This window comes from Seriola dumerili, unplaced genomic scaffold (assembly GCF_002260705.1).
Source record: "Seriola dumerili isolate Sdu_G_001 unplaced genomic scaffold, Sdu_1.0 BDQW01000190.1, whole genome shotgun sequence".
NCBI lineage: Eukaryota > Metazoa > Chordata > Actinopteri > Carangiformes > Carangidae > Seriola > Seriola dumerili.
The window spans coordinates 649458-670460 of record NW_019174445.1 but is presented as its reverse complement, the minus strand read 5'-3'; the positions used below and the strand labels follow the sequence as shown (position 1 = coordinate 670460).

Genomic DNA, 21003 nt, shown 5'->3' with positions numbered 1-21003 from the left:
CCTGCTCAATTTAGTCCTTATTGCACGTGAGGAAGTAGCTCAGTGTGTCAGACACAGACTGTTTTAGAAAGAACAAAATAATTTTGAGGTAGGTTTATTTTTTTTTTACTTAATTAATTTTTGTAATAGTACTTTCTGCTTTGCAGTTAAACTCTTCAAACCTGTGTCGTGTTTATTGTTTATCTGCGTAGATATTTTTCATGCTAGTTGTCAGTGCTAATGTTTTAGCTGTTAGCTAAGTGAAGGTAGTTCATGGCTACAAGAGACTGGGTGAGTTGTAACAACAATACACTCACGCGCGCGCGCGCACACGCACACAAAAATGTTCAATTGCTGAAGCTGGTGAACATTTGTACGTTTCGTTCAGTTTTATTATTATGTTAAAAAATGTTTTATCACCACTATGACTGACATTAGCTAACACACTTGGCTCTCTCTCTCTCACACACACACACACACACACACACACCAATTATGTTAAAAAGTAATTTAAGTGTTTTATTATTATTATTATTATCATTATTATTATTATATTATTATTTAAGTGTTAATATTATTATTTTTTAAAGCTTTCATTATCAAGTTTTTTATGATAATCTTTATATCATAATGTCACATCACCCCAGTGTGTGATATAACTAACCTGGACTATGGAGTGAATTCTGATATTACACTCCTTGTGTTTGAGACCAAACCACACATTTTCTGTTTGTGTTGCAGAGATAACACCGACACCATTTAATAGTAGACACATCTAACTAGTTTGTATTAAATTCTGAACACACTCGCTTAAAAGAGCTCCAAGATACAGACAGAAGTGTCAAAAATGTTGCAAACATCCCAGGTCTCTCTGTCTTTAAACACCTAGGATAAGTAGATATGATGAAAAGTCACTCACCTCTGTCCTCTCCAGACTGTCAACAACCTCCCAAAAGTTCACTGAGTGAGAACATTTACATACAAGCCAGTTTCACAGAGTATTAACCTGGATATTAAATTGTTTTTCACAGATGCATACTAAAATGCAGAACTTGTGGAAGAATGCAGGAGGCCTCGGTACTAATGACAGCTCAGGACTAATGACTGAATTACCATGTGCAGCTAAATAATACACTTTAACAAGGCTTGCTGATATGTGATGAGAGTATGTGAAATGTGTGAGCGCTGGAACATCAGATTGGCATCGCTAAATTGTCCTGGTTCAAGAGAAAAGTAACATTAACATGAAAGCATACCATTAGCTTGTTCCACAGCTTTAATAAATCTTTTACAATTGAACAGTGGCCACCAGAGAGTATTTACACTGTTATACTGTAGATCCTGAAGCAGAATGAGGAATTCATTCTCAACTGTAAAAATCATAACAAGAGGGAAAGGAATATGTTTTGTTTCAAAATATAATGTATATTATGTACTGTCATGGCCTCCTTAATCTCTTGTGGGGCTCAAAAATTTGTTCTTCGGCCCCTATTGACCCCCACTATACATGGCAGTTTAATTATTTCCCCAAGCACCCACATTCCCCACAGCTTAAATGATTAGCTGATTAATCAATCAGTTGATTGACAGAAAATTGACCAGCAACAAGTTTGATAACTGATTAATCCCTTAAGTTGTTTTTTAAGCAAAAAGCAATCTTTTTTTGACAGTAAACTCTACATGTTTGGGTTTTGTCAGAAAAAAATTTACAATTAATAATGAAGAAACAGTACCTCCATGATGGAATAATGACGTATTCTATGTCAATTATTATTCGTATGCAAAGCTTTTTTATTATTATTATTATTGCTTTTTTTGCTTCTTAAATGCACATTGTGTTAAAATGTACAGGCAGCTTGTAAGTTAAACTTTTATTTTGAAGGTGAGGGGTTTTGTTTTGGAGCTCTCGGCGGCCGCTAGTCACGTGCTGATTTGAGTGACGTATCACCGTGCCGACCAATCAGCTCACGGGGACGGATTTGTCTTGTTTATTGCGAGCTTCCGTGTTATTTCTCCAGAGTGTCCGAGGGGTTTTTGTTCTGCTGAGGACTTTACCGGCATGTCAGCGGCTGCACAGGCAAGAAAAATATGTAAAAGATGTTTTATCCATTTCCAGTTTGGCAGTTTGTAAAAGTTTGTAAACCGACATAAATACAATCGACAGACGAGCTACAGCTGTCTTTCATTAGGTAGTTGTTGTCGTGGCTAGCTAGCTAAGTGTCCAGCGGGTAATTTGGAACATATGTTCTCTGGTTTCTTCTTCTGGTTGAGTGTATTTTATGTGAAAAATGTTTTTTTTTCTGTACCCTATGTAGAAATGCAGCGACACACGCACAAGCCGTTTTATTTAATCGCCTCTGTCTTGATCTAATCAGAGGAGCAGCAGCAGAATGTGGCTCCAAACAGGCTTTTTTGATGTTGTTTTAAGAGTCCAACAACCTTTGACCCCTTACGACCGTGTTAACTGGACAACTGCTTTATGTTGAGATTTGTGGTTCATGTATGATAAATATATATATATATATTTTCTTTTATAAAGCTGATTTTTTTTAGTGTGAGATGAAGCTCTGAATCTACCTCTTTGCTATATGGTTGAGGTATTTTTCACAGGATGTTTTCTTGGAAGCACCATGTCAACATTGTTTATAGGCTGACAATGTGGCATAAGGATGTTAGCATTATTATTATACTTTTTTTTTTTCTAATAAACTGTGTATTTACATTGGTTTTTCTCTCCAGCAGATAATGTTGACAGACGGAGTCCTCACTCGGGGAGCCTTTGGAGGGACCGTTGAAGGAAACTTCACCTCTTTGTGCCCTAATGGATCCAAATGGGTTTGGGAGGGGCTTGGGGAGTGTGCCCAGGATGCGAGGGATATGGCCAGCATCTACCTGGGCCTCCTGTCCATCCTCTGCTTCATGGTGTCCTCACTTCCGTAAGTGTTTGAGGAAATGCTTTTTTTTTTTTTTTTTTTTTTTAATTGATAAGCAGTGTGTAATTCTGCTTGTTGTTCCTGTCTGTGTTATTGCAGACAGTACTACAGCTCGTGCAGAACAGGGAATATGGACAGTGCTCTCTCTATTTGGTTCCTGCTACTGTGGTTGGGAGGTGACAGCTGCAATCTGGTGGGATCCTTCTTGGCAGATCAGCTTCCACTTCAGGTGAATTGTAGTGATATTTTTGCCAACACAGTGTAGGGCTGCAACAAATAATATTTTTTAGTTCCAAATCATCTATAAATCATTGTTTTTCATCATTTCAAGAACCATTGAGAAATGCTCATTAATTAAAGCCAGAAATTATGTCTTTAGATAGTTTTTTATTTCATTTAAAGAAACAAAAGTGTGTATCTTCTAATATCATGACAAAAAAACAATATTTTATTGTTATAATATCATATTTTTAGGGCTGTTATCATGTAATTATTGTTTTTGTCTTCATCAATGACTAAGATGATTTAATGTTAACTGACTAATTCATTGCTTGACTTCATCTTTATCCCTGTCATGCAGACATACACGGCTGTTTATTACGTTATAGCTGACTTATTGATGCTGGGCATGTACTTATACTACAAGATGAAGAACAAAATGGCTGAAAGTGAGTGTTTTGGTTTGTTAATTTTTGTTTAACTATTCAGTTTTCCAAATGCCAATATAAGAACCAAGTTCTTGCCTTGTGCCGTGTGAGTTTCACTGCCTTATTTGCATCCTAGCTCCTCATTTACATACACATAGGCCTTTGTTAACTTCTGGAATAGACACGACTAACCCCAAACATGTGTTTAATGCTCAACAGTAAAACTACAACCATAGTCTTTAATGATTCAGCTGCTTATTTCTGAAAAGAGTTTTATCTGAAATATCTGCTTAATGAACAGGCATTACATCAATAATCAATACACTTGATCAAAACTGATGAACAGTGATCCAGACAGAGGAAGAGGTAGCCTGTAATGATGTCATCTCATGTCTCATGTTGTTGTGGCGTTTGTGCCCCCGCCTACCTTTGACACAGTAAGCCTCGTCTGGAGGAATGTGCTGAGTTGTCTTTCCCAGTATTGAGTTTTGATGGTGCTGTGTCTCCAGGCAGAAGGGTCTTACACGTGGTGGGTGTAGCCTGCGTCCTGGGCTTCACCGCAAACCTCGCCCACATCCCCGGGTTAGGCACCCAACAGGAAATTCCCTCTGGGTTCAGAGGTCGCTCCTTGCTCTCAACCTCTGACAGTAGCTCTGTCAAGGTGAGTCCTATCCGTTTCTTTAATTAGTTACTTGAGGGAAGTGAACTAGTTGTGTCCGGCTTTTTTTTTTTTTCCAAGTAATGTTGTGCCTCTCTGTTGCTTCAGGCTTTTACCCCTAAAGAGATAATTGGTTTCTCCATCGGCTCAGTGTCGTCGGTGCTCTACCTCTGCTCCAGACTTCCACAGATGTACACTAATGTGAGTATGATAAAAATATACGTGTAAATTCTTCAGCACTATCAGCTGCAAACTCTAGGTGGTAGACATTGACTGATGCTAATGCTAATAACAATAAATAATAGGGATAATTAGAAGAAGTATTGTCATGATAATATTACCTCTGCATCACTGTATATTACAGAGTTTAAAATTATACTATATTATATCGTATTATTATATTATATTATATTATACTACATCCTATACAAGAAGTTATAAACAATAAAATTCAGATAGTCAGATGTCCATAGGTAATCAATGGGTAACAAATAAAAAATGTGCATATTTACAATGGTTAAAGATAAATCAGATGAGGAGGTGACACGTGAAATAATGATAGTTATAATAAAAGCTGTTAATAAATTACAAGTTGTTTTTTGATGTCTGTTCAAATCTGCACAAAAATGAAAAATGTTCATTAAAGCGAAAGAGGCAAAATTCGATGTACCTGCAAACTGAGCAGGTGAAAACACAAGTGAAAATAATCCCTGAAGAATCCCTGAATAAGCAATAAGCTTTCTCACTTCCCCTCCCAACCTCTCATTTCTCCCCACAGTTCAAGAGGAAGTCGACAGAGGGAGTCTCTTACTTCCTGTTTGCGCTGGTCATCCTGGGAAACACCACATACGGCCTGAGTGTCCTACTGAAGAACCCTGACGAGGGCCAAGGCGAGAAAAGCTACCTGATCCATCACCTGCCCTGGCTCATCGGCAGCCTCGGCACCCTCACTTTAGACCTCATCGTATCCTTTAAACAAATTATTAAAAAAAAGAACAATCATGTCTCCTGCTGCTGCCCACTCTCTGGGCTCTCCTTAATCCCATGTATATGCTGCATCATAGGCCACACTGAGCTGTAGCAGAGGGCAGTTCATCAGGTGAGTTCAGGTCTTGTGACTGTGTTTGTGTGCGTGGAAACATGATGCACAGTATCAAAGGTCCAGACACTCGCAGGGAATCTGGCTTGTTGTCAGCAAAGAAGCAAGACTGCACACGCTGCACTAGTGGCCCCTGGAGGCCGTGCGTCTATTTGTACCCTTCAGAAGAGGTGGACTCAAGTGTCATGTTGCTTCCCTCTTTGTTTTGAATGAAGATATAGACGCTGCAGAGGAATGTGACTTACTTTTTCTATGGGCTAATCCTCAAAAGTACCAGGAAAAACCTTTAACTGAATATATGGCATGATCGGTTTGGTCCTCTAGCTGGTTAAATTAAGGGGGCACTGGGGTAAAAATGTGCTTTTGGGTCCCTATTGACCTTTCACCTATTGCTACATAGCTAAAATTAGCATTAGCAGCTATTTTCTTACCAGTCTAGAAGAAACTCTGTGAGTTCAGTATCAAACTTCATTCCTTTACTCACCAACATCTGTCTCCAGAGGTGGAAACAAACACCAATGTTAACTCTTCTCTCTGTCACATCTTTTCCTCTGCTGATGTTAGCATGCTAACCGGTTACCCCCGGCCCGATAACGACTCACTGTGGCCTCCAATCTGTCCTGAAGACGTAGACGTATAATACTCGTTTCAGAACTCTGTGATCAAATGAGTCTTTCAGACGTGAGAAAAGAAAGTATGTTGTGTTGTTCATAGTTGTGTGTTTTTCTAGCTGAACTCTGGTTTTGCATTAAACTGACTCTTTCCCAGGATTTCTCTTGATTTCCTTGACGCTGTGGCTCAGATCTCCATCCAGTTCGTAATTTACCGCAAAGCTCCGGTGGAGGTGGGCAGCGGCTACGATGAGACATCGCCTCTGATTGCGAGCTAAACCAACACACTAAGGCTGTACTGGTCATACTGGTGGGACATGAACAGACACTCACTTCCTGTGAACCCACAAAAATCACATTTCCAAAACAAAATCAACATGAAAAAAACTGTACATTTTAGTTTAATTTTATAGTTTTATTTATTATGCTCTTTTTTTTTATGTTTACAATGTGTTTTTATCCATACAGCACAGTGACAGATGTTGTTCTTCACCTGGGTTCATCTGCAGTGATGTGACTCTCTCTGCTCTTATTATTAGTTTTTAAAGGGACAATTGAAGGTTTCCGGTGTCGGCCCTGAACTCCTGAATTTAGGTCACAGCATCAGTTTGAACTGATAGATGTCAGAAACCTGCTGCTCAGAGGTTTCTCTAAAATTATCTTGGTATTTTTAAGTTGACAAACATTTTGACAGTTGAAATGAAATTAATGAAATGAATGAATTAATTTTACAGTGGTTCATCTTTTACTTTGTGTCTCATTGGAAAAAAAAAAGTTTTCTAACTTTGTTTAAAAAAAAAAAAAAAAAGTGTAAATTGTACTTAGTCGATTTTTAATTGATGTTTATACCAAGTGCCATAATCAAAATGTTTTTGAGCGTTTATGTTTTTTGTGAATTTTAGATGCCTTTTTAATTGTAATCATATGGTTTTATTTTATTTTGTTCAAATACAAACCGGTTTTGTTTGCACTGGTGATAAATGTTGCATGACTTGACACAGATACTTTGTTTAATTTACACATTTTCATTTTCGCCATTTTTGCACATTTTAAGGCAAAAGTTGGTTTTTTACTTGAAATGTTAAATGTGGGTCAGTGTACTGTAAACATTAAACAAAATGAATAACACCTTTTTATCTGCGCCTGTCACTCCGGGTGAAGTCTTGATTGAGTCGTTCAGGATTGGCCCAGTTTCCTTCATAACGCTGTTCCAGTTTGTCTTTCACTCTTTGCTCTGATTTATGAATTTTACAAAACCCGCTCTCCCTCCCCTGACGCTTAACTCTCTGCACCTCCCATTTTCCTGCAGCACAGCAGAGGTCAAGCCCTGCCCTTGGCCTTGATGTTGACCTTTGACCCTTTGCCCCCCCTCACTGACCTCGACCCCCAGCCACTGTGTTTGACCTGCTCCTGGGAGGCCCTGACAGCCATGTTGTTTTTCTTCATTAGCAGATTCACACTGGCCTCTCACTTGCTCTCTCAGGACACCCACGCACACACACACATTTTCTCTCCCTATTAAACATAATGCAACCACATACACTCAAATTAGTAAGGGCCCACCCACCGAGGAAGCGAGGTCAGTGCTGAAAATATCAAGGGTGCAGTAAGTGTGTGTGTGTGTGTGAGTGTGTGTGTGTGTGCGTGCACAGGGAGGTGGAGGGTGTTGGAGTGTGTGGTTGTGAAACAGTGGCAGGGAGATTGTTAAGCGGGTTGGGGAGTCAGCAGGAAGAGCCTGTGATAGGGAGCATGCATCCATCACCAGGGATGAACAAGAGCCTGTTTATAAACACTCCATACTGGGAATTTCTTAATGAGATGATTTCAGTTTCTACCAGCGGGGGAGGGAAGGGGAGGGGAGGGGGTCCTTTGTGACTCAAACGTTGCCAGTTCAAATCCCTAGTGCAACCAAAGGGCCCCATACTGGGAATTTTAATGGTAGATATGTGTTATTTGCAATTTCCCATCATTGACGCACATGGTGACACACATAACCTCCAAGCGGGGTTGTTCCCCCAGCTGTTTTTCATGGTCACCAGCTCATTCAAAAAAAAATAATAAAATGTGTATTGATTATTTCTCCTCCTCACTGACAGGTTCCTCTGACAGATCTTTGATCCGGGGTCCCGGGCGTCCAGCTAAAACACACATGTTGAGCAACTGTCTCATTTGAAAGGTTCTGTTTACTTTGTGTGTGTGTGTGTGTGTGTGTGTGAGAGAGAGAGAGAGAGAGAGAGAGAATGGAGGCTGGGCTGCGGTCAACATTACAAAAAGTGAGAGTTGGATGAAGCGAGAGGACGTCGGGACGCTCGAACACAGCGAGAAGACTCATCAGCGGTGAGTTCACAGCTTCTGTCTCTAACTAACATACGATGCGTTTAGTGGCCTGAGCATCAGCAGGTTCAGGTCCTGCAGCCGGACACAGGAAGTTTTGAACTGGGAGAAATCAATCCAACATAGAGGCTTGTTTTTTTTTGTTTTGTTTTTTTTTTTATTAAAAAAGCATGTTTAACATTACAACTTGTAAATGTTCTGCTGCAGTATTGCCATTCTTTAGATAAACACCTAAAGACGTTAGATGATCGAGGGAAAGGTTTAAAAAGGTTTTTAAAAAAAGCTGCTTTATACATAATAAAAAATGAAAATAAGTAAAAACCTGTGATCCAATATGGATAGTGAGAGTGAAGACACTTGGCGACATGGTTAGCCAGGTGAGAAGAATCCTGTAAAAACATCAGCAGGGGATCGGCCGCTTACAGCCTCTGACTTTCTGTCCAATTCACACCAGTTGATTAATGTTACAGGTGCTATTATGAATGCCACTTATTACAAGCTGCAGTCCAGTAGGGATACTGTGTTTTTATTTATCAGTGTATTTGGTTAAATCCATCATTTAAAACCTCTATAATCAACAAAAAAAAAGTCCAATCCGACAATAGCCTCCACAGAACAGAGGGAATTGTCTCCAACAAATGCTTTAAGTGGACATGACTAACGTTGGACAGTTTACATTCCTTCTTGTGATAGTCAAACACGCCCCCCCCCCCCCCCCCACCCCCCCCCCCCCCCCCACCCCACCCCCCACCAAGCTCACATATGCTCAGACATAAGTTATGGACTTTACTCACAAAATCCTGAGGCCACTTTAATGTGAGCGTCAGTTTCCTGTGAGGATCAGTAAACAGTCCGGGGCCGTTATCGAGCTGCAGCTACCGAGCCAGCGGCCCCCGTGATAAAGAGAGCAGGCGACGTCCTGAAGGGATTTATGACGTGCTGGATTTATCTCCAGGCTTGTGCTGTGAGTGATTCGGGACTAATGAGTTTCAGGGTTCGAACATGTCATTAGTTTGTTTTCTTTGGTCTGAACCACAGAGGAGACGTTGACTTCGTTTTTTTTTTTTTTGGTTTGTTTAAGTTTGTGTAAAGTGGAGATGCCTCTGTTTTTCCTAGTGTTCACCTCATCACACTGCGAGTAGGTGCAAAGAAATAAAAATAATTAAGGGAACGTTCCAGAGTCCATTTGAAGTAACCCTGCTTAAAAGTCTTTTCCCTCCTTCCTCTCCTCCTCCTTTTGTGATGCTCATCTCCCCTGGGGCGAGCCCTCATAACCGGGCCCCCCCTCCCCCCTCCCATGTGTCCAGCAGTGTGACACCTCCAGAAGATCCATGGCGACATTTGCACGCTCTCAGATATCGTCCCCATCGTTTAGCGTCACTCTGCCTGCTCTCTGCTCTCCTTCCATTCCTCAGAGGCCGGAGGCGGTCGGAGAGGAGCGGCTGACGGCTCGTTTTGTCACATATGTGAGGACGGGGTCACGAGACACGCTGCTCTTTAACTGAGGAATAACAGTAGACAACAGTGGGTGCACGCCATCCCCAAAACCATCACTGATCTATCATGGCGGCGTTTGTTTGTGATGCATTTTTACGCAGATGACGCTGCGCTGTTTAGTCAACATAAGAGATTCTTAAAGCTGTTCTACAATATTCATCAAATTTCTAAACTGATTTTGACTTGAACTCAGTTCATTTAGGAACTTTAGTGAGTGTATATAAAATCAGTGGCAGTTCAGTCAGTCCACCATTTTGATCTAGAGTGAAATATCTCAACAACTATCAGACGGATCGGCACAAGTCCAGTGACTTTTGTGACTTTAGTGCCACCAGAAATTTGACATTTGTGGGTTTTAAATAAATTGTTTCAACTACAACAACACATGTTCATGTTCCCCACAGGATGAACTGTGATCATTCTTCTTGTAGTGCCATCATCAGACCAAATACTTCTTGTCTGGTTACAGGGATGTGCTAACATTTAGCTCAAAGCACCACAGTGCAGCTAGCATGGGTGCAGGTTCTTAGTCTTGTTGTTTCATCACGTTTCAACAAGAACAAATTTTTCTTTTCCATTCTAGTCAATTCAATAATTTTCTAGACAGTTTGTGTAAGAGTAAGTCGGCTTTAAATTCTGACCAGGATACACCCTCCATCCTTAGACCATCAAAAGGTAAAACTCTACAACAACAACAACAACAACAACAACAACAACAACAACAACAACAACAACAAAAAGCCTTAAAATAATACTTTTTTTCACCATGTAAAAATTCATCTGTGTTTATGACACTTGGATTTCATGCTCCTTAATAATTAATTCAGTTTTCAATTTGTAGTTTGAAGTTTTCATATGTAATATTTTTTATTGAGTTTTGTTTTCTTTAGTTTGATTTTACCCACTCTGTATTTAAAGTTAAGAAATCTCTTAAAATTTGAGTATTTGAACATGTGGCGTTCTCAACCTTACAAATTTCAGTTGTTTCTATATTAGAACAAAAGTTACAGCAGGTTTTTGACGTGTAGGACACATTTATTTGTCTATTTGTTTTCTTTAAGTTTGTACTTTTCCCTGAACTACAGCTCATCTTGAGGCAGTGTCGTCCTCGTGAACTGTGGCCACACTTGTACCAATTTACCCTTTGGACGCAATCTTCAAAAGAAAGACACCGTGTAGCGTTTGTCATCGTGATCGATCGTGTGATCGCTCCACTGAAGGCTACGGCTTCGGTGACCATGACTGGCTCTTCCCTCGCCCCTCCGCCACCCGCCGCTCAGCCCTGGTTCCCATAATGAGCCAGTGAAAGCGATGATATGTGGGTGGGAGGGCGCAGTTAATCCTCAGTGAGCATGCTGCGTGTCAAACAGCTCAGCTCGGAGATGTACAGGCCAGCGCTGAGGTCACTCCTCTGTCTCCTCCGGGCGGTTCAGGGCCTCCACTCCTTTCGCTCTTTGCCCGGCCTGGTTAACTGTCTGTGGGGGAGGCCGAGGTCCCCGGGCCCCTTAAATCTAACCACTGTCCAATATTAACTGCAGCACAAACAGAACAGCGGTAAACAAAAGACAGAGTAAACACACTCCCGAAGCTTCGAGGACAAACATGGATGTGCACACACACACACACACACACACACACACACACACACACAAACACACACACACACACACACATGCACACGCACGCACACACACACACACACACACACATTAAGTGCAGCATTCAGTCCATGAAATGCTCGTGAAAAAAACAAACTTTTTTTTAACATTTCATTTAATGAGATTTTTTTGGTGCAACATCATCAGATTAAATTGAGAAAATGTTTCATCGCCCAGACCAGCTGTTGCACTCTGGGATACATCCATCCAGTCCAAATCTCAACACACGCACGCACGCACGCACGCACACACACACACACACACACACACACACACACACACACCATGAGTGTGGAGTGTGTCCCTCACTCTGCCCATGAGGGATAAAGTCTCCGTCTTTCCCTCCATCCATCCACCCTCTGTCTTCTGATCTGTGAAGTCCCCGCCAGGTCCAGCTGTTTGGACCAGAGTCCCATCCCTGTCCTTCCTGGGTGTCCCTGCTTTCCCTTTCCCCCCCCCCCCCCCCCCCCCCCCCCCCCCCCCCTCGGGGGACGGTTAAGACCTCCTCCAGCACATCATCCACCACAGACCAAGAGAGCCTCAGCTGCGCTCTTCCTCTCTGCTGCTTTTTTAAAAATAGGCTGGGATATCAGCCTGGACAGCTAAGAGACCTGGACGCATCTTGGGGATTGAGGAATGTCTCCGCACTTCCCAGATCCTTCATATCTGTGTGAATCCTCTGAGTAATTGTCTTTGTGTGTGTGTGTGTGTGTGTGTGTTTATTTCTTTGCGTGTGTGTGTGAAGATAGATCCTGTATTACTAGCTGAGGAGAGGATCTTCTGTCCAGATGAGAGAGTGGACCGAGTTGGAGATGAGCTTTTCAGCAGGGGGGTTTCTCTCCGCCTCGGATGGTTACTGCTCCACCGAGCAGCTCCAGTACTACGGTGAGTCCACACCGACTCTTCTCTCTCCTAAACATTTGAATTCTGACAGTAATAGATAAAACAGTGAGGATGGACTGATGAGAGAGCTGAAGATGCTCTTGGTCACTGGACTGTCGGTGTGCGAGACCAAAACAATTAAACCACTGGTTAAATTTAAGTGCATGAGAGACTGGATATTCAGACGTGAGTGTTCACGTCTTGTGTGATTTGAATATTATTTGCAAAGCACTTTTCAGCGTTAACGGTCAGTGGTGCACGAATTCAAATGATGCAGGTAGATATTTCTTACCTGGTATAAAAAGGAGACCAGGAGCAAAGAGAGCTGGTGTCATTTGGTTTTCTGCTGTTGTAAACAAACCTCGTTTTCTCACTTACGTCATTTAGCTTTGGTTGAATCTGTCCACTTTTTGAAGATATTCACGTATAAGATTCCCAATACAATGAATGAAGTTAATTTAATCTAAAAAAATTAGAATGACATCTATAAAATTCAGAAGCAGTAATGTCTGTCTAGAGTCAGTTTTCCTGTTCATTCTGAATAATCCACAGTTTCTTCAGTAGAAATTAAAACTGTTGACAGTTTTTACCTGAGCAAATAAAAACAGAACCATCAGCACACTGGTTTGAAACCGCCAGGGTTTCTTTTTAAATAAAAAGAGAAAGTCACTGCTGTGACCTCAGTCCGAACTGAATCACTCATATCCATGTTTGACCGTTGTTAGTGTAAACTTCCTGACATGCTGCACTTTCTTCTTCTTCTCCTTTTCAACATGTGTCAGCTGATTTCACTCCTGACAGAAGAGCTGCAGCTTCATGTGCTCTGGTGCGACCAATAGCGTATGGTGGCTAATGTTAGCTTACTTTAGCAAACTTTAGGTAGATATTGCTGTGAAACACACATGACTGAGTCGAGTTTGTGACTCTTTTGTACTGCTCTACGTCTACTGTAACGTTTGTAAATTATTCCATGATTGTTGCTTCAAGCGAGGGGCTCAATTACACATTAAATTGTTACACATCATCTCATTGGCTCTCACAGTTGATGGATAAATGCCGCGCATTTATTCATGAGGATGAGATGGAGGAAGTAGTTGTTGAGGAGCTCCAGCCGCTCGCTGCGTTCACAGCACACAGGGAGGCTGAGCGTGCATCGGAGGATCTATTTATACTGATGTGTATCATCAACAAATTCCCCCTGTTGTCTCCCCTCTAGCCCTAAGGAGAAGAGGGGGGGTGGTGGTGGATGGATGGGCCGCTATGGGGGGTAGTTTGCTGGTGTTGTTTTGCTCCCTAGCGTGCGTGGGATGGAAGGGAGGCTGAGGAGTGTTTAGACAGCGTTCAAATGGTTTACAAACAGCACGAACCACAGCTCTGTCACACGCCGAGAAAGCAAGGACCCCCCACCCCCCCCACCCCAGAACCATCGCCGTCACAGTCTGGTAAAGACAGGAAACATCTGGAGAGAGAATGAAAGAGGAGAGAAGACAAAAGGAGGGATACTAAGTGCCCTTTAAACTGATGGTTCTGTTGACTCACACGCTCGCTTCATCAGAGCAGAGTGTCGATCCACTGAAAATCTAAACTCTCAAAAGTTCTTACACCGTGGGACCAAATCGATCAGTTCTATTTACTGTATCAGTCGTCGGTGTTCAACCAGTAAAGACTGAAGATCGATGGCTGATAAATCGCGACAGTGGCATCGCCTCAGACCTCGTGACTCTATGCAGGACACCTCAGCTCCACGCAGGATTAGAGTTCAGTTTACGCTTTAATTTTCCCACGTTTCTGTCATCATAATAATAAAAAAGAAAAAAAAGAAATGTTGTCAGGATAAAGCGGTGAGAGTTTCCAGGGCTTTCCACATTCTTCTGGCTGCGTCTTGATAAAATGAGAGGGCACCTTAGAAGATGTTGAAGGTGACGAGCAGGAGACGTGGGAAGTGTTTTTTTTTGTTGTTGTTTGTTTGTTTGTTTGATTTGTTTTTTTTTTTTTAGAAATCTGAGACGTGTTGAACGGGAGAGGTTTTAGGATCTGACTGGACCCAGAGCCTTTGGACCTGTGGGGCCCCCGGGCCGTTGCACAGTAGCCCCATTAAGTAATCCATCACTGGTCATCAGGGTTATCTCTGCTCGGGCTTTGTGACTTTTTAACAGAAAGCCTGGATTACACACTACGGGTGAGGGGTGAGGGGTGGGGGGGCATTTATCAGATGGGGGAGGGCCTAACCAAAAACTGAGTCGCATTATGGGAAGACTGGGTTCCAGTGGTTTTTGAATGGGACTAAAAGTCTGTGTGGACATGCATCGCCAGATCACTGACGTTCACCTTTAACAATGTGACAGAGCTACGGGACTCACACATTTTGCACGTAATACTATATAATTATCAGCCCTCATGTTTTACCATTAATACTTCCATCTGCGGCGGTCCCCAGACCCCCGACAGTTGGGTGGGCTCTCCTTTCACGCAGGACATAACAGATCCCACAGCAGTCCCAGTTGTGCCGGTCCAGCTGGTTCTTTACGGAGCGGCCAGTGGTCACATGTTTTCTCAGCAGAGATTTGGACTTGCAAAACACAAGCTGCTCACCCTCACTCAGAGATGTTTTCAAGTGCCGTCGCAACACTGAGCGAACATTACGGACTGACTGAAGCGTCCAGAAAAGAGGATCAAAAAAAAAAAAAATCTTAAATGGCACTGGGAGTTGTCAGCTGCATCCTGTTTCAGCAGTTTGAACAAGTTCACAAGGTCTCACTCCAGTCTTTTATTGTATCCCCCAAGAGCTATAAAAGCAGTGAAGTCACACGAGTCACGTAAGACCCACATTCCTGTGACGCTCTTTGACTTGCAACAGCGTAACTGTGTCCCTTGAAACGTTCATTTACGTGTCTGTCACGTAAAAGCAATCGATCTCCGGCAGCTTTTTAACTCGTGATGCTGATAACTTCACTTTCTTGGGAAGGATAAGCATCCTGTCACATTAAAAGGGTGATTCAGGTTTATTACAGCGTCATATAATCATCAAGTCACTCATACTATCCCTGAATGTGTTGCACGTTCTTTTGAACCAGGATGTCAGGCTCTCGGCCCGAAGTCCATTTGTTTTTATTGATGATGTTAAATCTTAAAAAAAATAGTTTCATTTTTAAAAAAGGCACAGTAAGTTACTGAAACAGTTTGGCACTGTAGTTTTTGGCGAACGTCACTCAAACAGAAGTAAAGAGTGCGTTTACTGAGGAGTGTTTTCAGTGGATTAATACGGTTTTGCTCCAGTGACGGTGTTTATGTGGGATTGACTCAATGAGATATACAGAATGTGCTAATGTTGTTACGATCAATTCATTATTGATTTAGGTTTGTTGACAATAAGAAAAACAGAGAATATTATCAGCCTTATGATTCAGAGTGGTGATGGAAACAAAGGCAGTTTGTTGGAATAGAGGCGAGCAGCGCCACTTGTTCTGCTGTCCAGGAAGTTCAGGTTCCCTTTTCATATATATACTGTATATTTTTTTTATAAACACCAGATCTAAATGTCTGAACATGTTTAGTTTGGTTTTGTGAAGGAACTCAGAATCAGATCACAAACCTGAACACAATGTAGAACTAGAATTTACCACCTCATGGTCGTATCCCTCCGCCAACCAGCCAGGCTGCAGGAAATATGGTCACAGTGTCTCCTCCCTGAGCTACAGTGTTGAATCAATACGTTATGATGTCACAGTGAAGTCGACCTTTGACCTTTGACCATTTGGATATAAAATATCATCACTTCATTTTATCCTTATAGATATTTGAGTGATATTCACTAATTATTGTCATAATTAGTGAATGAATCTGTGAGTTATGGCCAAAAATGTGTTTTGTGAGGTCACAGCGACCTTTGACCTTTGACCTTTGTCCACCAAAATCTAATCAATTCGTTCATTTTTTTCCATTTCAGACATGCTGGCCGACCCCCTGGGGTACCCCCTGCAGGACCCCGATCTCCAGCTGCTCCCTTACAGCCAACAACAGTACAGCCCCAGCAACATGCCCTTCACCCTCTACAGCCCTCCGCCCTCCTCCACCTCCTCACCGTCCTCCTCCTCTTCCTCCTCGCAGCTCTGCCACCCCCAGTACCTGTACAGCTCTCACTGCCTGGAGGCCCCCTGCGATCCCAGCCCCGAGCCCCACTGTGGAGGTCTGGTTCAGGGGCTCGGGGCGGTGGGACTGCCTCTGGGGCGGAGGTCGCGGGTGGGGTCGGGAGGGAAGGGCAGAGGTCAGGACGAGCTGTGCGTGGTGTGTGGAGATAAAGCGTCAGGGTATCACTACAATGCTCTCACCTGCGAGGGATGTAAAGGTATCTGCTGTGTCTCCTTTATTTATTCTTCTTTATTTATTTATTTACCTTTCCTTTCAACCTCACCCGGTTCTTCTCTACCCGTCGCCGTAGGTTTTTTCAGGCGTAGCGTGACTAAAAACGCCGTGTATCACTGTAAGAGCGGAGGGGGCTGTGAGATGGACATGTACATGAGGAGGAAGTGCCAGGACTGCCGGCTGAGGAAGTGCCGCGCCGTGGGAATGCTGGCTGAGTGTAAGAGATATCGAATTAATCTACAGGAAATCAAACGTTTAACTTAATGTAATAAAAACCAGCAGATGAGTGAGAGTCACCAGCACCTCCTGAGACAATATGCATTTGACTGAACATGTATATTTCCCCTCGCAGGTCTTCTGACGGAGGTGCAGTGCCAATCCAAGCGACTGAGGAAAGGCGGGAAAGGCAGAGGACAGGAGGAGGAGGAGAACACAGACAGCAGGAGGGTCAGCTCCACCAGCAGACTACCTGGACAGGTGAGGAGGTGCAGCAGTATTCACATACACAAATGTAATATATATCAAGAATGATGAAATACCCATAGTAACATTTATATTTTAAAATATCTATATGATGAATTTTTATATGGTATAACATGTTGTGACCATATATGTTAATTATATATGTTAAATTCCATTACACAAGTTTATTAAAAAACATAAATTTCTATATGTTTAATGTATGTTTTTTCTATTAATTTTTTAAAAACATCGTCTGTTTCCTGGGGAAGTGGTTCTTCAGACCGCACTAGCCCCACTGTATATGATAAGTAAGTATATAGTGAATATATATATAATATATGATATAATATGTGATCAGCTCATTGAGGATGATGTATATATAGTTGACAGGGCTTTGGGCATGGATATATATTTATGTACACATTTGTATGGGTGGGATATATATTTCAATATATGAAATTATTCCAATTTCTAATAGGTTTCATATATGATTTTTACATATGTGCTTTTATAATACATGTACATATATTTCATTTATGGAAATTCAATATATTGATAGATAGATAGATAGATAGATAGATAGATAGATACTTGATTTATCCCCTAGGGGAAATTCATGTATATACAGTATATAATATCTGTACATATGTGATTATTATTATTTGTCCAATACAAAACTATTTGTGTTAAGTGCTAATTAGCATGTAAAAATGCTAAAAACAGATGGTGAACACTGTAAACATTACTGACTGACTGTATAATATCTTTCACACAGATGGTTAATATTTCATATGACTCTGGATTAACAGGGATGTAAATCTGGAACTAGTCTGAGTGGATACAACCACGAGGTGGTAATTCTAGTTTCTTTTGGATGGGGTCATTTTCTGGCTGGTTAATTGGATGGTTGTATAAGTTACTTGTTGGTTGCTGGTTTGATGATAAAACAAAGACAGGTGTAACACTCCCTCCTCCACAGGTGGTCAGATTCCAACAAGTCGACATTTATCTCAGTCTTTATACCTTGTAGTTTTACCATAGGGGATATTATAATCCTGGTTTAATGCCGCCGTGTGTGAACCTCCGTCTTCACCAGGCTGTGTCGGCCAGTTTAACCCGAGAACAGAAGTACATCGTGGACCGGATGGTGGACGCTCATCGACTGTACCGAGCACAGAACGGCAGCCACGGCAGGGTAGGTCACCGCGTGTCAAACATCACCCGATCTCCCCAGAGACACATTCACACGTTTCATGCCGTCCTCACGATGTCTGGTGTGTTTGTGCTCAGCTGCTTGAGTGGCCGTACGCGGAGGAAGGGGAGGTCCTGTCTGGTCTTGTGTCACCACACCTGCAAAGGCTGCTGCAGTTTGCCAGGACAGTGCCAGGTAAGATGGACAGGAACATGTGACTATGATATACTGGGATCCAAAGACTTGACTTTGACTTGAGACAGATGATTTGAACGGACTTTTGGCTTTTTTTTATTATTATTAAATATTCGCATTTTTCTAGATATTGAGAGGTTACATTTTATTTTGAAACGTGATTGGATGATTTCTAGTAAGATGCACCTCAAACCTGGATTACAGGAGGAAAGAGACATAGACATATTCCACATAGAGATGATTTGCCCCCGGCCCCTCCTCCCCCCATCCCTCCTCCAGGTTTGGTGCAAATCAGTTCAGGACTTTTTTACTGACAAATAAACAGACAGAGGTGGAAACGGAGGTTAATAAAAATAATAAGACTGATCATGATAATAGTAGCAGTGGGCGGCTGCAGACATGACACCTGATAATACCACATTCAAATAGGAAACACTTATGTGATGATTTTTTTATTTGGTTTCTAAACAGACAAAAAAGTAACATTTGCTTGATTATGAGTAAAAAAAAACTAAATAGAGACATAGATAGAGAAATGCTGTATTATTGTTAGTTCAGAAGCAGTGAGCTGTGATGTTCTGGTTGCAGGTTTTGAGCTCCTGGACTTCTCAGACCAAAGCTCTCTGTTGTCCATCTCTTCACTGGAGGTCATGTTTCTGCTCTCAGCTCAGCAGTTCTCCAACAACCCAGCGAGCCCCAGTCCAGGTGAATAAAACAGCAGGGGAGGAGACACACCGACGTCACAGAAAGCACATATCGATTCAGGAAATCTAGATTAATTACTTTTAATTAGGTCAGTCAGAACAAATCTTTTCTGTTTCTCTGTCGTCAGCCCTGCAGCTTTTCACCACGTCAACACACAACTGGCTGAGAAATGTAGAGTCAAAGGAAAACATCCACAGTAGCACGTTGGTCAGTTCAGGTGAGTCCAGACACACACACACACACACACACACACACTCAGATAACAACTGCAGTCTTTGAGATTCACACGAAAACAAATGAGGCGTTTTCCCATTTGCTCGTGTGAACAGGAGGCAGCGAGGATCTCTTCGGGCCGGTGCTCAGCTTCTTCCACAGCATGAAAACGCTGCGGGTGACGGAGGCCGAGTACAGCCTGCTCACCGCCACAGCTCTGCTCTGCTCAGGTCAGACCGGGCGTACTGCATGTTTTCTCTCGTTGTCTGTGGGCGTTTGGTTTGAAATAATCCAATCAGCTGTTCAGCCAAGACATGCGAGTGCTCTATTGAACTGTAAATAATCAGTGTAAACCTATCTGCCACCATGTGAATGATTGACTCAGTATGTCTCAAAGGTCCTGACTGCAGACTCGATCAGGCGCTCTGTAGCAGGGGTTTGACAGCTGTGTTCAACCTCGCTCATATAGTAGCTGTTTGGAAAATTCAATACGTCAATCAGTGTTTGGATATAAACACAAAGATTCATCTGTCACCCCCCACTCCTCCCCTCGCAGACCGGGCGTCCCTGCAGGCAGCCAGCTGTGTTGAGAAAATGCAGGAGCTGATCCTGGACCTGCTGTCCAGGGTGTGTGGGGCCCAGGCCGGAGCTGCACGAGGGGGACCGCAGCGGTTCGGCCGCCTGCTAGGGAGACTGACGGAGCTCCGAACCCTCCGTCACAATTACCTCCTCCTGACGAGACAGCAGCCCGGACCCTGACGGAAGTGAGACGCACCACCACTGCCATCTCTGGGGAGTCGGATGGTTTTGAAGTATGAGCTGAGAAACATTTTGAAAGTGCAAAATTTTCACGATATTGATCTGACAGTGTTGGATCAACAGGCCTGACTTCCTGTTGCTGAAAAACTGACACACAAATCTTCGGTCATATTTAAATTTTAGCTCGTGGACTGCTGTAGTTTGTCTGAGCAAAGAAATGTTTATAGGTCTTTTTTTTTTATAACTGGTTGTTTATAGCCAACATGTACACGTACAGTACTTTTCACTATGCTGAACATTGTTAAAATAAAAAGGAGAATGCAGTCTGTGTGATAACTGGAGCTGATCAGTGGAAGGACAATTTGACGTCACAGTTTCACCAGAGAAATGAACTCAAAATAATAAATAAAAAACACGACACAAAACTGCAGTTAAGTATCCCAAAAGGCTTTTAATAGAGCATTTATATCCCAAAATGAGGAAATACTGGTTCAGACAAAATATTTGGTGAGCAGGTAAAATATGCAGGTAGTACAAGCTTATAAAGGTGTATTTTTCCATTTGATAAAATGGGGCTCTTGACAATAAATAGTCTTCTGGCGGGGGTCAACAGTGAATGATGGTGATTGGTTCTGAGTCAAATCATCAACATCAAACCGAGCGTGAAATTTAATCTGTTAAAATGTTGGCTGCATGTTTGTTTTTTTGTTTTTTTTAAAACCTCACTCCATTTGTTTTAAATAAAATTTCATTCTCAACTTTAACCAATATAGCTTTATTTCTATAGTTCTGTCTTCCATAAATAAATTATTTCTCT

The 21003-nt window shown here is 42.1% G+C and overlaps 2 protein-coding genes across 5 annotated transcripts; both read left to right on the top strand.

Moving 5' to 3' along the window:
- Nucleotides 1-1963: 1963 nt before the first annotated feature.
- Nucleotides 1964-6736, top strand: pqlc2 (PQ loop repeat containing 2). 3 transcript variants are annotated; one of them, XM_022753178.1, is made up of 9 exons: nucleotides 1964-2056; nucleotides 2719-2915; nucleotides 3012-3141; nucleotides 3493-3580; nucleotides 4069-4220; nucleotides 4326-4418; nucleotides 4996-5181; nucleotides 6119-6237; nucleotides 6396-6736. In XM_022753178.1, exons 1-8 carry the CDS (start codon nucleotides 2039-2041, stop codon nucleotides 6203-6205), a joined length of 951 nt encoding a protein of 316 aa, XP_022608899.1. In that variant the 5' UTR covers nucleotides 1964-2038; the 3' UTR covers nucleotides 6206-6237; nucleotides 6396-6736. The 3 variants fall into 3 exon arrangements, with proteins under 3 accessions (XP_022608899.1, XP_022608900.1, XP_022608898.1); XM_022753179.1 differs by having other exon boundaries at nucleotides 2722-2915; nucleotides 6119-6736; XM_022753177.1 differs by having other exon boundaries at nucleotides 6119-6736.
- A 1436-nt stretch (nucleotides 6737-8172) lies between these two features.
- On the top strand, nucleotides 8173-20950 carry LOC111227597 (bile acid receptor-like). Of its 2 annotated transcripts, none has more exons than XM_022753161.1 (11): nucleotides 8173-8264; nucleotides 12162-12301; nucleotides 16245-16643; nucleotides 16737-16877; nucleotides 17013-17137; nucleotides 18219-18317; nucleotides 18413-18509; nucleotides 19098-19214; nucleotides 19342-19431; nucleotides 19544-19657; nucleotides 19984-20950. In XM_022753161.1, the coding sequence occupies exons 2-11, from the start codon at nucleotides 12205-12207 to the stop codon at nucleotides 20184-20186; spliced, it is 1482 nt and encodes a 493-aa protein (XP_022608882.1). In that variant the 5' UTR covers nucleotides 8173-8264; nucleotides 12162-12204; the 3' UTR covers nucleotides 20187-20950. The 2 variants fall into 2 exon arrangements, with proteins under 2 accessions (XP_022608882.1, XP_022608883.1); XM_022753162.1 differs by having other exon boundaries at nucleotides 8214-8264; nucleotides 12166-12301.
- Nucleotides 20951-21003: the final 53 nt, after the last annotated feature.